The sequence below is a fragment of the Bubalus kerabau genome, chromosome 9, assembly GCF_029407905.1.
Source record: "Bubalus kerabau isolate K-KA32 ecotype Philippines breed swamp buffalo chromosome 9, PCC_UOA_SB_1v2, whole genome shotgun sequence".
Lineage (NCBI taxonomy): Eukaryota > Metazoa > Chordata > Mammalia > Artiodactyla > Bovidae > Bubalus > Bubalus kerabau.
In genome coordinates, this window is record NC_073632.1 from 82,656,699 (window position 1) to 82,669,870 (window position 13,172).

Here is a 13,172-nt window from a genome sequence, read left to right on the forward strand (position 1 = left end):
CTCTCATTTCCCATGACGTCAATTGAGTCAGGACTGTTGCCCTGCCCATGATACAGCATAAGACTGAGCAGCTTGCACAGAGTTCCAGGGAACACAAGGTCACTGAAGGATTACAATTTAGTTTTAAATCAGGGATCTTTTGATGCACCAAATGCAACTGTCAAGACGTCTTCTAGGTAGGAGCAATAAACTTATTAGGACTGAGTCAATTTGGGGAATTTACCTAAAATGATGCAAAGTGCTTCCCTATTCACATGGCTGGCACCTTGGGAACTCTCATTTCTCTGTCTCCTGCAGTCAGTTGTAAGGGCTTCTGGGAGGGACTTCAGGCTTTTTTTGGTACAAGTTCCACAGGCAAGTCTCATTCAAGGATTTCACATATGGTTTGAATCAGGCTTCTGGAAAACTGGCTTCAAGTTTGTGTTGCATAGCAACTCGCTATGAGAGCAGTGATCTCTCACCAGAGTCTGTGAATTAATTTTTATCCAATGATGCCCTATGCTCTAAAGTATATTTCTGGCTAGGGAGTAGTGAATATTTATTAAACGAGTATGTTTAAAATGTTCTGTTTGGAAAACAGAGCAAGGGGGGGAAATTTTGATCATTCTGATCATTCTGATCCGTACAGTTACATTTTTCCGAGTGACCACTAGATGGCACTTTTCATATATAATAGAAAGTGCAGGACAAGAGTGCTCCGTTGCTAAAATCATCAAAATAAATAGTGACCAACTACATGATTTCATAAGAACAAAGTGCAGCCATGGGAGATGTCTGTGAGTGTCGTTATTTTCCACGGTGTTCCATTTTATGTGTATCTAACCTGGGGGAGATACCATATTATATAACAAAGCTAGTGCTTCGAGGCACACAGACAGGCAACCATCTCATACTTACTCATGTTCTAAAGAGAAAAGAGTTCATTACAATGATTAAATAAAGAAAAGGCAACAGAGCTTATGTTTTTATCCTATTTTCTGACTAATTTTAGCTGGAGTGTCTGGGAAAACATGGGCGAAATAGCATACTTACAGCATCTTGGAAACCAAAGAGCACCACCTGGACCTGACTGATCCCGTGGCTGTCGAAGTCCAGCTCCAGCTTCAGCTTGGACAGGGTGGTGGCTATGATCTTTCGGTCCGTGGACCTCACAAATTCTCTGAGGCTTGCGACGAGAGTTGTGATGTGTTCCCATTTCAGTTTAGGTTCTTCAGCCCCCTGTGAATAGTAACCAACAGTCTCTCAGTCTGTCAGATATTTCTGTACTGGATGTATCAGCCATGGGCCTGTCGCCCTCACAGCCCCTGCTGAGAAGAACTGAACTTTTTTATACATAGTATCAATAGCCCCCTGCTAAGTGGGAACAGCCATATTTGAACTATGGCTTCTCCCCCTGCAAAAAAAAAAGAAAGGAAAGGGAAAACCTTAGGAAGGAAAGAAACCCACCGCATATACTGTCCAACAGCTGTGATGTAGTCAGATGGACAAACAGGGACAGGCAGAGGCTGTGAGATTCCACTTTCAGAAATTTTAATTGGGAGCTAAAGAGAGATTCAGGCAAAGAGCCATAGGATTTCAGGCTCAAAGTCTGCCCAGAGAGAGAAGTCATAAAACAGGGTGAGAGTACATTGAGTTATAAGGAAGCACAAGGAATAGAGTTGAGAATGACGATTGGTAAAGAGAAAAGTAGATGGAAATGGGTGCCAACAGCAACCAAGCCAGAGAAGCACAGACTGCGGGACTTGAAGGCCTTGGAATTACACTCCAGTTTCTGTCTCTGTGAGGCTCTGAGAGATGCTATGGTTGAACTTAACCTGAGAATCCATGTGTCTGCCTACATGTTCCTAGTCCTTCAAGTGCCCTTGAAAACACATCAATTCTTTGTAACCAAAAGCAGCTAGCATAAGTTGTCTATTTTACACATAGTATCAATAGTGTATATGTATCAATCCCAATCTCCCAATTCATACCACCCTGCCTACCCCCTCAGTATGCAGACCTTTGTTCTCTAATTCTTTGTCTCTATTTCTGCTTTGAAATAAGGTCATCTATATCATTTTTCTAGATATATTCATTAATATATGATGTTAGTTTTTCTTTTTCTGACCTACTTCACTCATGGTATCCTAAATGGGAGGGAAATTCAAAATGAAGGGGATATATGTATATGTGGGCTTCCCAGGTGGCACAGTAGTAGAGTCCACCTGCCTCTGCAGCAGATGCAAGAGACTTGGGTTTGATCCCTGGGTTGGGAAGAGCCCCTCGAGCAGGAAATGACAACCCACCCCAGTATTCTTGTCTGGAGAATCCCATAGACAGAGGAGCCTGGTGGGCTATAGTCCATGGGGTCACAAAGAATCAGACACAACTGAGCATGCACATGTATGTATATGTACAGCTGATTAATTCCACTGTGCAGTAGAAGCTAATGTAATATTGCAAAGCAACTATGTTTCATTAAAAATTAATTAACAATAAAAACATATCAAACATTTTGCTATTAAACGGAACTTGCTTCAAACTTTATCCTGGAAACCATTCCTTACACACCAATAAGGCAATCAGTAATAAGAATGGACCAAATGGATGACTCCACATATTAAAAATTAAATATTTAAACAAATTCCCTTCCTCAAGTTGAACTTCTACTTTGAGCAAGAAATGTTATTACTTAAAGGAAACATAGTAGAATGCTATTGATCCTCATTTAAGAAAGAAAGATCTTCATTTAAGAAAGAAAGATCCTCATTTCTATCTCGTATTGTGTATTTTGTTACTGCATCATTAAAATTAAATCCCTCAACTGGGCTTTGAAAATGACAATTTCTAGGAGTCTATTAAAATAAAAGAGAAATGCCCCATCAAGTTTGTTCTCCCATTCGATTTTCATTTGGGAGCTCCCTCTCATGTTTATGCTTTGATGAGAAAAGATTATATTGAAAAGCTTGAAAGCTATCATTAAGGGAATATTTGAAAATCAGACAGGGAACAATTATAAACTTTGTTTCTTTTCTTGCCACAAACCAAATTACCCTCAAAGTAAGGATTTACAGGCAATATCATAAAAACATGAAAATATGTTCGAGAAGAAAAATGTGTGCTATTTAAAAACTGGAATCTTATCTTAGTGAAAAATAAGTTACATGTTTGCCAGCAGTTTAAACAGCAAACATTTTTTGGACATTTGCTTTGTTTTCACAACAGAAAAACATGCTTCTGCTGGTTTTTTGATGTTACTGTCCCTGTTCTACAAAGGAACACTGTCTACCCTGGGAAATGTTTTTCATCTGGGGGATTTCATCACCTACATAATGGTCATAATAATGGTTGTTTCTGTTCTCAAGCCTGCCTCCCCACATGTACTCATTAACACGCCTTTCTGAACAAGCATCTTAGGTTATCAGGTGAGACTGATACAGTATCAGAAGGCAGCATCTGACAGTGTGCCTTTCCTGAACACTCAAGAGGACCATCCTAGATTCTCTGGCAAAGGGGCTCTGCCTTCTTTGTCCTTAAACTCCTTCAAAGTGATGAGTGGATTTCAGAAGGATGTTACAGATTGAAAGCGCTTTCATGGGCCACTTTAAGGATCCACACTTGAGTCTTGTCATAAAGGGGCAGGCTTAAATGTAAAGATGTATCCAGAAATATTTAATACAATGAAAATACATTTCCATCTGGTCATAGAAAAAAATCAAATACTACATAACTGCCTGATAATGATGATATCAACAATAATAGTTAACATTTATGGAATATTCTCTATTATTGTCTCAATGATTCATGATCTTAGTTACTCCCCGTAGCAACCCTTTGCTACGGTGACTAACCCCATTGTTTCCTCAATTTTATGGATTAGGAAATTCAGCCTCAGAGAGGTTAACTAACTTGCTCAAATCACATAGCCTTTAAGTGGTAGAATCAGGCCTCAGAGTCAAGTTGAGGCTGAACCCAAGCTCCTAATCATTACCTTCTACTGCCTCAATTAGCTGTCTGAACCAGCAGCAAACCTGGGTGGGGACCTGCTCTATTGCAAGATCACCACGGGATGCCTCAGGAAAGGATTCACAGCCTCTGCAGGTAGTCACCATCAGAAGGACCCTATCTCTCACTTGACAATTCTGTAATCATACTGGTCACTTCATACTGGTGCACTGAGGCAAGCCCTCTGACAGTCGCTTTTAAGCTTTTCTTTCCTTTCTCCTTTTTCAGAGAACATTTAAGCATTCTTAAAACACTAGGACGTCACAAACACTTGAATAGGATTGAAGTGAAGTGAAGTGAAGTCGCTCAGTCCTGTCCGACTCTTTGCAACCCCACGGACTGTAGCCGACCAGGCTCCTCCCATGGGATTTTCCAGGCAAGAGTACTGGAGTGGGTTGCCATTTCCTTCTCCAGAGGATTTTCCCCACCCAGGGATCGAACCCAGGTCTCCCGCATTGTAGGCAGATGCTTTACTGTCTGAGCCACCAGGGAAGCCTTGAATAGGATTAACCAACTCCAAAATTTAGGAATTTCAGCACAGTCATGGAAGCAGTCTCCTGCTAGGCTCTCTGCTGAGGGCTGAGACCATGACACGAATCAAGGCAGACAAAGAAAACCCCCAAACAAGCAGACACTTTTCTGTATTAGGAAAGCACACCCACAGGGGATGATTATGAGATCTAAGCAATCACTGGGTTCTGTGTACTGACCTAAATCAGAAGCCTTCATGCCACAGTGGCTACTGGTGATTCCTTCTCCCAAACCCAAACCCCGTCCCCTGCCCTGCTGCCTGTTTCTCCCAGGACTTGTCACCCTCTGGCGTAGCAGGAGGGAGAGCAGTATAGCAGGAGGGACAGCAGCAGACCCTGGAGCAAGACTGCCTGGGTACAAATCCCAACTCCATCGCTTAGTGCTGTGTGGCATCTGCAAATTACTCAGCACCTCTGTGCCTCCTCTGTGCAAAATGAGGAGACTAAGAGAACTGCTGCAGGACTGTGGTCACAGGAATTGAGTGAGTAGAGACACAGGAACTACCAAGAACAATATCTGGCCCATAGAAAGTATTTGCTATTATTACTATATATTTGGGTTTCCCTAGTGTCTCAGATGGTAAAGAATCCACCTGCAACATGGGAGACCTGGGTTTGATCCCTGGGCTGGGAAGTTCCCCTGGAGGAGGGCACGGCAACCCACTCCAGTATTCTTGCCTGGAGAATCCCCATGGACAGAGGAGCCTGGCAGGCTACAGTCCATGGGGTTGCAAAGAGTCGGATATGACTGAGCGACTAAGCACACACACACATATTATATATATTTAACTACTATATAGTCAACTATGTGCTTACTACATTTTTATTGCTTTTCTTGCTCCACAAGAACGTCAGCTTCAATGGGATGCATCTGTTTTTCCCCATTTTGTTCACTCTAGTGTCCTAGCATACCCAGCACATAGATGGGGGGAATGCCTGGCATCTAGTAGATGCTCAGTAAATATTTGTTGAATGAATGGCCTCCAATTACTGCACATTTGCTCCTTCTATCTAAACTTGGTTCTGCTTCTTTATCTTACACCATCTGATTCTCAGTCCTTGAATGACCACAGTGAGCAGATGGAAAGGCACAAGTGACAGCTATGGGTTCCAAACTACTCCCATCTCAGCCATATCTCCAGATTCCTCTGTGGTATTCCCAGCACTCATTCCACTTGCAATTCAGAACTTGGCTGTCCCTCACCCAGGGCGCCTCCTTTCAGGGCCTCAGAGTCCCTGCTCATTCCACGCAGCTTCCCTTTAGGACTCAAGTCAGAAGTTTTCCTAGAACACGTAGATGTCAGTTCTCCCTGTACCCAGAGATCCTGATGACACACACGTGGTGTTTCAGCTCCTTCTATGGAATCTAAAGATGTGAATATTAGAGAATTCCTAAGGTGATGGAATCAGCAGAGAAACTTCAAGGACTTCTCAAAATAAAGACAAGCAGGGACCAAGAGCCGAGAAAGAGACAGCCTGGCTTCATTTACATTCCAATAAAAGCTGAGACCAAGTAAAGTACTGGACTGAGATGGAAACTTGATCCGTCCCTCCAGCTTCACCCTTTTTGTAGCTATTCTCCTAGGACAGAAGGGAGGAGAGAAATTACATGTCATCATGGTAATCATGGAAGTCAGGTGGTTGCCACAGGTGCTGAAGTAGAGTCACAAGTCCCTGACACCCATAGAACTAAAAGAGGATGCAAGTGTCATGTCTGGGCCAAGTATGTCTGGGGAGTTTTATACTCAAGAAGAGGCCTGAGCTCTGCTCCAGACAAGCAGGCATCACCTGCAGTGTAGAGGTAGTGGAAACCCTGTTTCTACTGGGACAGAGTTGGGAGGGGATTCGTCCTCATTTCTATAAGCAGAATCCCAGGGAACACATTTTTCCAGGGATGTAATACATTTTAGGGATGAAACTGTGTCATTTCTCCCATCCCCCAATTCACGTGTTGAAGTCCTAACCCCTCAAGGTGACTGTATTTGGAGACAGGGTATTTAGGAGATAACTAAGGTTGAGATCATAAGGGTGGGGCCCTAATCCAACAGGATTAGTGCTCTTGTAAAACAAAGAAGAGACACTAGAGGCACACAGAGAAAAAAGGGCAGGTGAGGACACAGAAAGAACGTCGCCGCCTGAAAGCCTAGAAGAAAGGCCTCAGGAGAAACCGAAGCTGCCAGCACCTCAGTTTTAGACTTTCAGCTTCCAGAACTGTGAAGAGAGAAAAATTTCCTGTTGTTAAAGCTACTGAGTCTAAGGTATTTTGTTATGGCAGCTCAGCAAACAAATATACCAGGGAACAGAGTTCGCCCAACTTTGTTTTTTTTGTAACATGTATGGCCTCTTACCACCCTAGATAATTTACTTATTATTGCCTATCTCCCTATACTTGACTGGAGCCCTCCAAGCACAGGGGTCTCTGTTGAGTAAGTGAGGTTTCCCAAATGCTCAGAGGAGCCAATGGCAGGTGGCCTCATGCTAATGGCGGGTAGCAATTCACATGTCTCAGTGGATGTTTACTGTCTAAATGAATAAATGAAAGAACGGTGAAAAGATTTACAGGGGCCCACCAGAACTTCACCAACATTTTGCTTCTGACTTAAAAATAAGTGAAAAGTGAAAGTGTCAGTCACTCAATTGTGTCTGACTCTGCAGTTCCACGGACTGGAGCCCGCCAGGCTCCTCTGTCCAAGTAATTCTCCAGGCAAGAATACTGGAGTGGGTACCATTCCCCTCTCCCGGGGATTATCCCAACCCAGGGACTGAACCAGGTCTCCAACATTGCAGGTGGATTCTTTACCATCTGAGCCACCAGGGAAGCCTGACGTAAAAACAGCTTATATTCTAAAACACAGTTTCTGTGTTAGGGATTCTGCCTACCCCCCATGGTAGGTTTGTTTTATCATCAGAAGGTGGAAACTTCTTCATGTCTTCACATCATCTGACACAGTTCCAAGTGGACTTCTCTGGTGGTTCAGTGGCTAGGACTCCATCTTTCAGTGCACGGGACGTGGGTTCAATCCCTGGTTGGGTAACTAAAATTCCACATGCTGAGGGGCAACTAAGCCCATGTGCCACAACTAGAGAAAAAAGCCCCAGCGCCCCAACAAAGAGTCAGCAGAGTCAAAAAAAAAAAAAAAAAAAAAAAGTCAACTCTGGGGAAATGAAGTCTCCTAAGAGCTTTTACCTGAGCCAAGGATTCCATTAAGTTTCTCACAACTTTGTCTTGGTCTTCTGTCAGAATCCTGTGAAGCGTGGCCCGTCTCTCACTGTCCTTCCTCAGCATAAAGAATCCGGAATCTTTTTCTTCTGGAGAAGGTGGAGCACTGTGGTCTTCAAAATTTTCATCAGGGATGCTGCAATAATTTAGGCAGCACATATTACCATCTCCATTATCAAATGACACCCCACATACATCCCTCACCCAAACTAAGTCAGGTCTTTACCCCAGAAACAGCGTCCGGATGCCTTTGACATCCTTTTCTCCACAGGACTTGGCTCTTGTTTTGAAAGAGAAGGGGTCCACCTTCAACTCTGTGTCGGGGGAAACTGAGCCGTACTCGCTGCTGCTGCTCGTGTCCTCTACCAGGACTGGCACTGGCAAGGAGATACTCCTGAGGTACTCTGCATGTCACAAGAGGGGGAACGAGATGAGTAGGGCTTCTAGAAACGTGCACACACCGACACAAGACAGCAAGGCTACTTGTCAAGTGTCTCGTTCCTGTGAGCAGCCAAACTATGCAACATAAGGGGCTGGTCTTGGGACCACAGTTCCTCAGAGTAATCCATGCAGGGGGTCAGCGAGAAAAGGGCCTCCTAGGCCCTGAAAGAACTATCTCAGGGGCACGAAACTGGAGGAAGCACCAGGCCCAGCAGTTCTGGGTTCTCAGCCCTTTGTTTTTATTGTCCGCCTATTAGAGTTTAGGAGCTTCCCAGGTGGTGCAGTGGTAAACGATCTGCTTGCCAATGCGGGAGATCCAAGAGATGCAGGTTCGATCCCTGGGTGGAGAAGATCCCCTGGAGAAGGGCATGCCAACCCACCCCAGTATTCTTGCCTGGAGAATCCCATGGACAGAGGAGCCTGGCGGACTATAGTCCAAAGAGTTGGACACAACTGAGCACACACATACCCACTAGAATTTATGAAGGTCATTTGTGAGGCTTAGTTTTTCACATGTATAAAATAAAGGACCAGATTCATAACTGATAAACTGTGCCCCTTAGAAGTTTAAGGTCCACCTAGTTCTCAGGGCTGCCTTGGTGGGGTGAGTGGGTGGATTTCTGTGATCCTAGAACATAGATTCCAACCCTGTTTTACCTAAAACAAATATGCTCCTTCAGTCATGTATCAGAGCTCTGCTTCAGTTCAGTTCAGTCACTCAGTCGTGTCCAACTGAGTCAGACCACATGGACTGTAGCACACCAGGCCTCCCTGTCCATCACCAACTCCCAGAGCTTGCTCAAACTCATGTCCAGTGCGTCAGTGATGCCATCCAACCATCTTATCCTCTGTTGTCCCCTTTTCCCCCTGCCTTCAATCTTCCCATTAGGGTATTTTCCAATGAGTCACTTCTTCACATCAGGTGGCCAAAGTATTGGAGCTTCAGCTTCAGCATCAGTCCTTCCAATGAATATTCAGGACTGATTTCTTTTAGGATTGACTGGTTTGATCTCCTTGCGGTCCAATTTGCTAACATTAGGAATTCAGTTCAGTTCAGTCGCTCAGTTGTGTCCGACTCCTTGCGACCCCATGGACTGCAGCACACCAGGCTTCCCTGTCCATCACCAACTCCTGGGGATTACTCAAACTCAAGTCCATCGAGTTGGTGATGGCATCCAACCATCTCATCCTCTGTCGTCCCCTTCTCCTCCCATCTTCAATCTTTCCCAGCATCAGGATCTTTTCCAGTGAGTTAGTTCTTTGAGACAGGTGGCCAAAGTACTGGAGTTTCAGCTTCAGCATTAGTCCTTCCAATGAATATTCAGGACTGATTTCTTTAAGGGTTTATTGGTTGGATCTCCTTGCAGTTCAAGGGACTCTTAAGAGTCTTCTTCAACACCACTGTTAAAAAGCATCAATTCTTCAGCACTCAGCTTTCTTTATAGTCCAATTCTCATATCCATACATGACTATTGGAAAAACCATAGCTTTGACTAGACGGACCTTTGTTGGCAAAGTAATGTCTCTGCTTTTTATAAGCTGTCTAGGTTGGTCATAGCTTTTCTCCCAAGGAGCAAGCATCTTTTAATTTCATGGCTGCAGTCACCATCTGAAGTGATTTTGGAGCCCCCAAAAATAAAGTCGCTCACTGTTCCCATTGTTTCCCCATCTACTTGCCATGAAGTGATGGGACCAGATGCCATGATCTAAGTTTTTGGAATGATGAGTTTTAAGCCAACTTTTTCGCTCTCCTCTTTCATTTTCATCAAGAGGCTCTTTAGTTCTTCTTTGCTTTCTGCCATAAGGGTGGTGTCATCTGCATACCTGAAGTTATTGATATTTCTTCTGGCAATCTTGATTCCAGCTTGGGCTTCATCCGGCCTGGCATTTTGCATGATGTACTCTGCATATAAGTTAAATTAGCAGCGTGACAATATACAGCCTTGATGTACTGCTTTCCTGGTCTGGAACCAGTCTGTTGTTCCATGTCTGGTTCTAACTGTTGTTTCCTGACCTGCATACAGGTTTTTTAGGAAGCAGGTCAGGTTATCTGGTATTCCCATCTCTTTCAGAATTTTCCACAGTTTGTTGTGATCCACACAGTCAAAGGCTTTGACGTAGTCAATAAAGCAGAAGTAGATGTTTTTCTGGAACTCTCTTCCTTTTTTGATGATCCAGTGGATGTTGGCAAATTGATCTCTGGTTCCTCTGCCTTTTCTAAATCCAGCTTGAACATCTGGAAGTTCACAGTCCATGTACTGTTGAAGCCTGGCTTGGAGAATTTTGAGCATTACTTTGCTAGCGTGTGAGATGAGTACAATTGTGCAGTAGTTTGAGCATTCTTTGGCATTGCCTTTCTTTGGGATTGGAATGAAAACTGACCTTTTCCAGTTCTGTGGGCACTGCTGAGTTTTCCAGATTTGCTGGCATATTGAGTGCAGCACTTTCACAGCATCATCTTTCAGGATTTGAAATAGCTCAACTGGAATTCCATCACCTCCACAAGCTTTGTTTGTAGTGCTGCTTCCTAAGGCCCACTTGACTTCACATTCCAGGATGTGTGGCTCTAGGTGAGTGATCACACCATCATGGTTATCTGGGTCATGAACATCTTTTTTGTACAGTTCTTCTGTATATTCTTGCCAACTCCTTAATATCTTTTGCTTCTGTTAGGTCCATACCATTTCTGTCCTTTATTGTATCCATCTTTGCATGAAATGTTCCCTTGGTATCTCTAATTTTCTTGAAGAGATCTCTAGTCTTTCCCATTCTATTGTTTTCCTCTATTTCTTTGCAGTAATCACTGAGGAAGGCTTTCTTATCTCTCCTTGCTATTCTTTGAAACTCTTCATTCAAATGGGTATATCTTTCCTTTTCTACTTTGCCTTTAGCGTCTCTTCTTTTCTCAGATATTTGTAAGGCCTCCTCAGACAACCATTCTGCCTTTTTGCATTTCTTTTTCTTGGGGATGGTCTTGATCACTGTCTCCTGTACAATGTCATGAACCTCCATCCATAGTTCTTCAGGCACTCTATCAGATCTAATCCCTTGAATCTATTTGTCACTTTAAGCTGTGCTTAAGGATTCATAATTTTTTAAAAAGCAGTTCTTTGCTAAACACATATTTTGGAAACCAGTAGAGGAGATGACCTCTTAGGCCTTTCCCAGTTCTTAGATGTTATAATTCTATAACAAACATAAGCTTTTATTTTATTTTGATGGAGTCTGAACTGACACAATCGGAGGTACCTAGTTTTCATCAAATACTGGTTTGAAAATAAGTAATTTTTGTCAGAAACATCTCTATCAAGCAGACCAATGTCTCAGGCCAAGGAGGTGGAACAGAAAGGGATGAGTCACTGCGAAAAAAAAAAAAAAAAAAAAAAAAATCCAGAGAACTGAGGAGGCCCGGGAGATGTTCCGAGGGAGGAAGATAGGGAGTTTTTAGGGAAAGAATAGGGGACTTCTGGACTGTGGTCTACAATACTAAACAAGCCACTGGGCATGGGCAGGCCAGAGCAAGAAGAGCCCCGCAGTAATAGTCACCATAACCACCTTAAGGCAGTTGCTAAGCATCTCACATGTGTGACTGTATTTTAATTGTCACAAAGCGCCATGGGCAGTTTGTCTAACTGAACTCACTGGACAGATGAGGTGACTAAGGTTAAGTCATTTCCAGGGTCACCCAGTTAAGGCATGAACCCAGCTCTGACTCCAATGCCCATTCTCTTTTTGCTGACTCTACAAAATCTTAAGATTCTAAAATACCTTAAGTAAACGACTCTAAAGCCAGAGCTGAGTCCCAAATGCTCTTGAGTCACCCTGAGTGCAGAGTGGGAGGGTGTGTGGTAAAGGTGACCAAGCGGTCAGCAGATGGACACCTTCCATCTCAGGCTCGCTCTAAGGCACATGCTCACCAAGAGGGCTTGTGGGCAGACCTGTCAGCTTAAATTCCCTCTCGCTACTTGTCTCTTGCCAAGTGTGTATAGTTGAGTTCACATAATTTAAATGTGCGCGTGATGAGACTCTGCTTCCTGCAACAAAAACCTACCCATGTGGAAGGGATGAAGCAATCATGGATTGAGCTTCTGGGCATGGCTCCAACTTCTTTTGGTATATATTTTTTATTTTGTTCTCAGAAGCAAATCTGTGCAATAGGTATTGTTCCCAGCGCAGAATGCCTGATGAAACAAGTAAATTGCTGCGTTGTCATGTTTTTAGAAAGTGGCTCAGTTGGGATCAGAATTGGCTTCTGCCTAAGTGCAAAGTGAATCGACTTCTGCTGGAGTCCAAAGTCAGGGCCCATTTTATGACATCAAAACCCAGCTGGCGGGGAGGCTGCTGAGTGCCCTGGGATCCTCCTTGTGAAATGCAATGACTGTGGAGAAGGGAGGAAAAGAGAGGCTTTTCTTCAGAGTTCTTCTTGACTCTAAGATTGAGAGGTGAAAACTGGAGAGGCTGTGGCCAAGAAACCCCAATTACTGGGCTTCTTCTCTGGGCTGACTGGCTTTGAGGCACCTAAGGAACCTGCAAAAATCTACCCCCAGCCAGTGGAAGAATGCACAGGACACTCACAATGAACACCGAGCCCCATGTCTATTTGATCAACAACCCATCCAACTTAGGAAAATCCCAAGTCACGGTCATTTCTTTCCTGTGCCTTAAAATGCATCACTTGATCTTCCTAGAGCAGATTAACCTTCCTAGTTATGATCTGCAAAGCCTAATACTGAAAATCAAAAACACATCTAGTCCTGACCAGTTAAAATTTGAGGAAAATAGGACACCAAAGATGACAGGGAAAGCTGTCTGGCATTGACATTTTCCACAAGAAATGAGTTAGGTGGCCAGCTAGCTCTCAGATAAGAAAGCATGTGTGCATGCTAAGTCGCTTCAGTTGTGTCCAACTCTTTGCAACCTTATGGACTATAGCTCCCAGGCTCCTCTGTCTATGGGATTCTCCAGGCAAGAATACTGGAGTGGGTTGCCATGCCCTC

At 43.7% G+C, this 13,172-nt stretch overlaps 1 protein-coding gene across 2 annotated transcripts in view; it reads right to left on the reverse strand.

Moving 5' to 3' along the window:
* The window catches only part of MAP3K5 (mitogen-activated protein kinase kinase kinase 5), a 227,165-nt gene that overhangs the window by 25,944 nt on the left and 188,049 nt on the right, over nucleotides 1–13,172 (reverse strand). For both annotated transcript variants that reach the window (XM_055535729.1, XM_055535728.1), the window contains exons 22-24: nucleotides 7,961–8,138; nucleotides 7,702–7,870; nucleotides 1,033–1,218 (exon numbers count right to left, since the gene is read on the reverse strand). In XM_055535729.1, coding sequence (XP_055391704.1) covers nucleotides 1,033–1,218; nucleotides 7,702–7,870; nucleotides 7,961–8,138 — 533 coding nt within the window. The remainder of the gene's footprint in view (nucleotides 1–1,032; nucleotides 1,219–7,701; nucleotides 7,871–7,960; nucleotides 8,139–13,172) is intronic.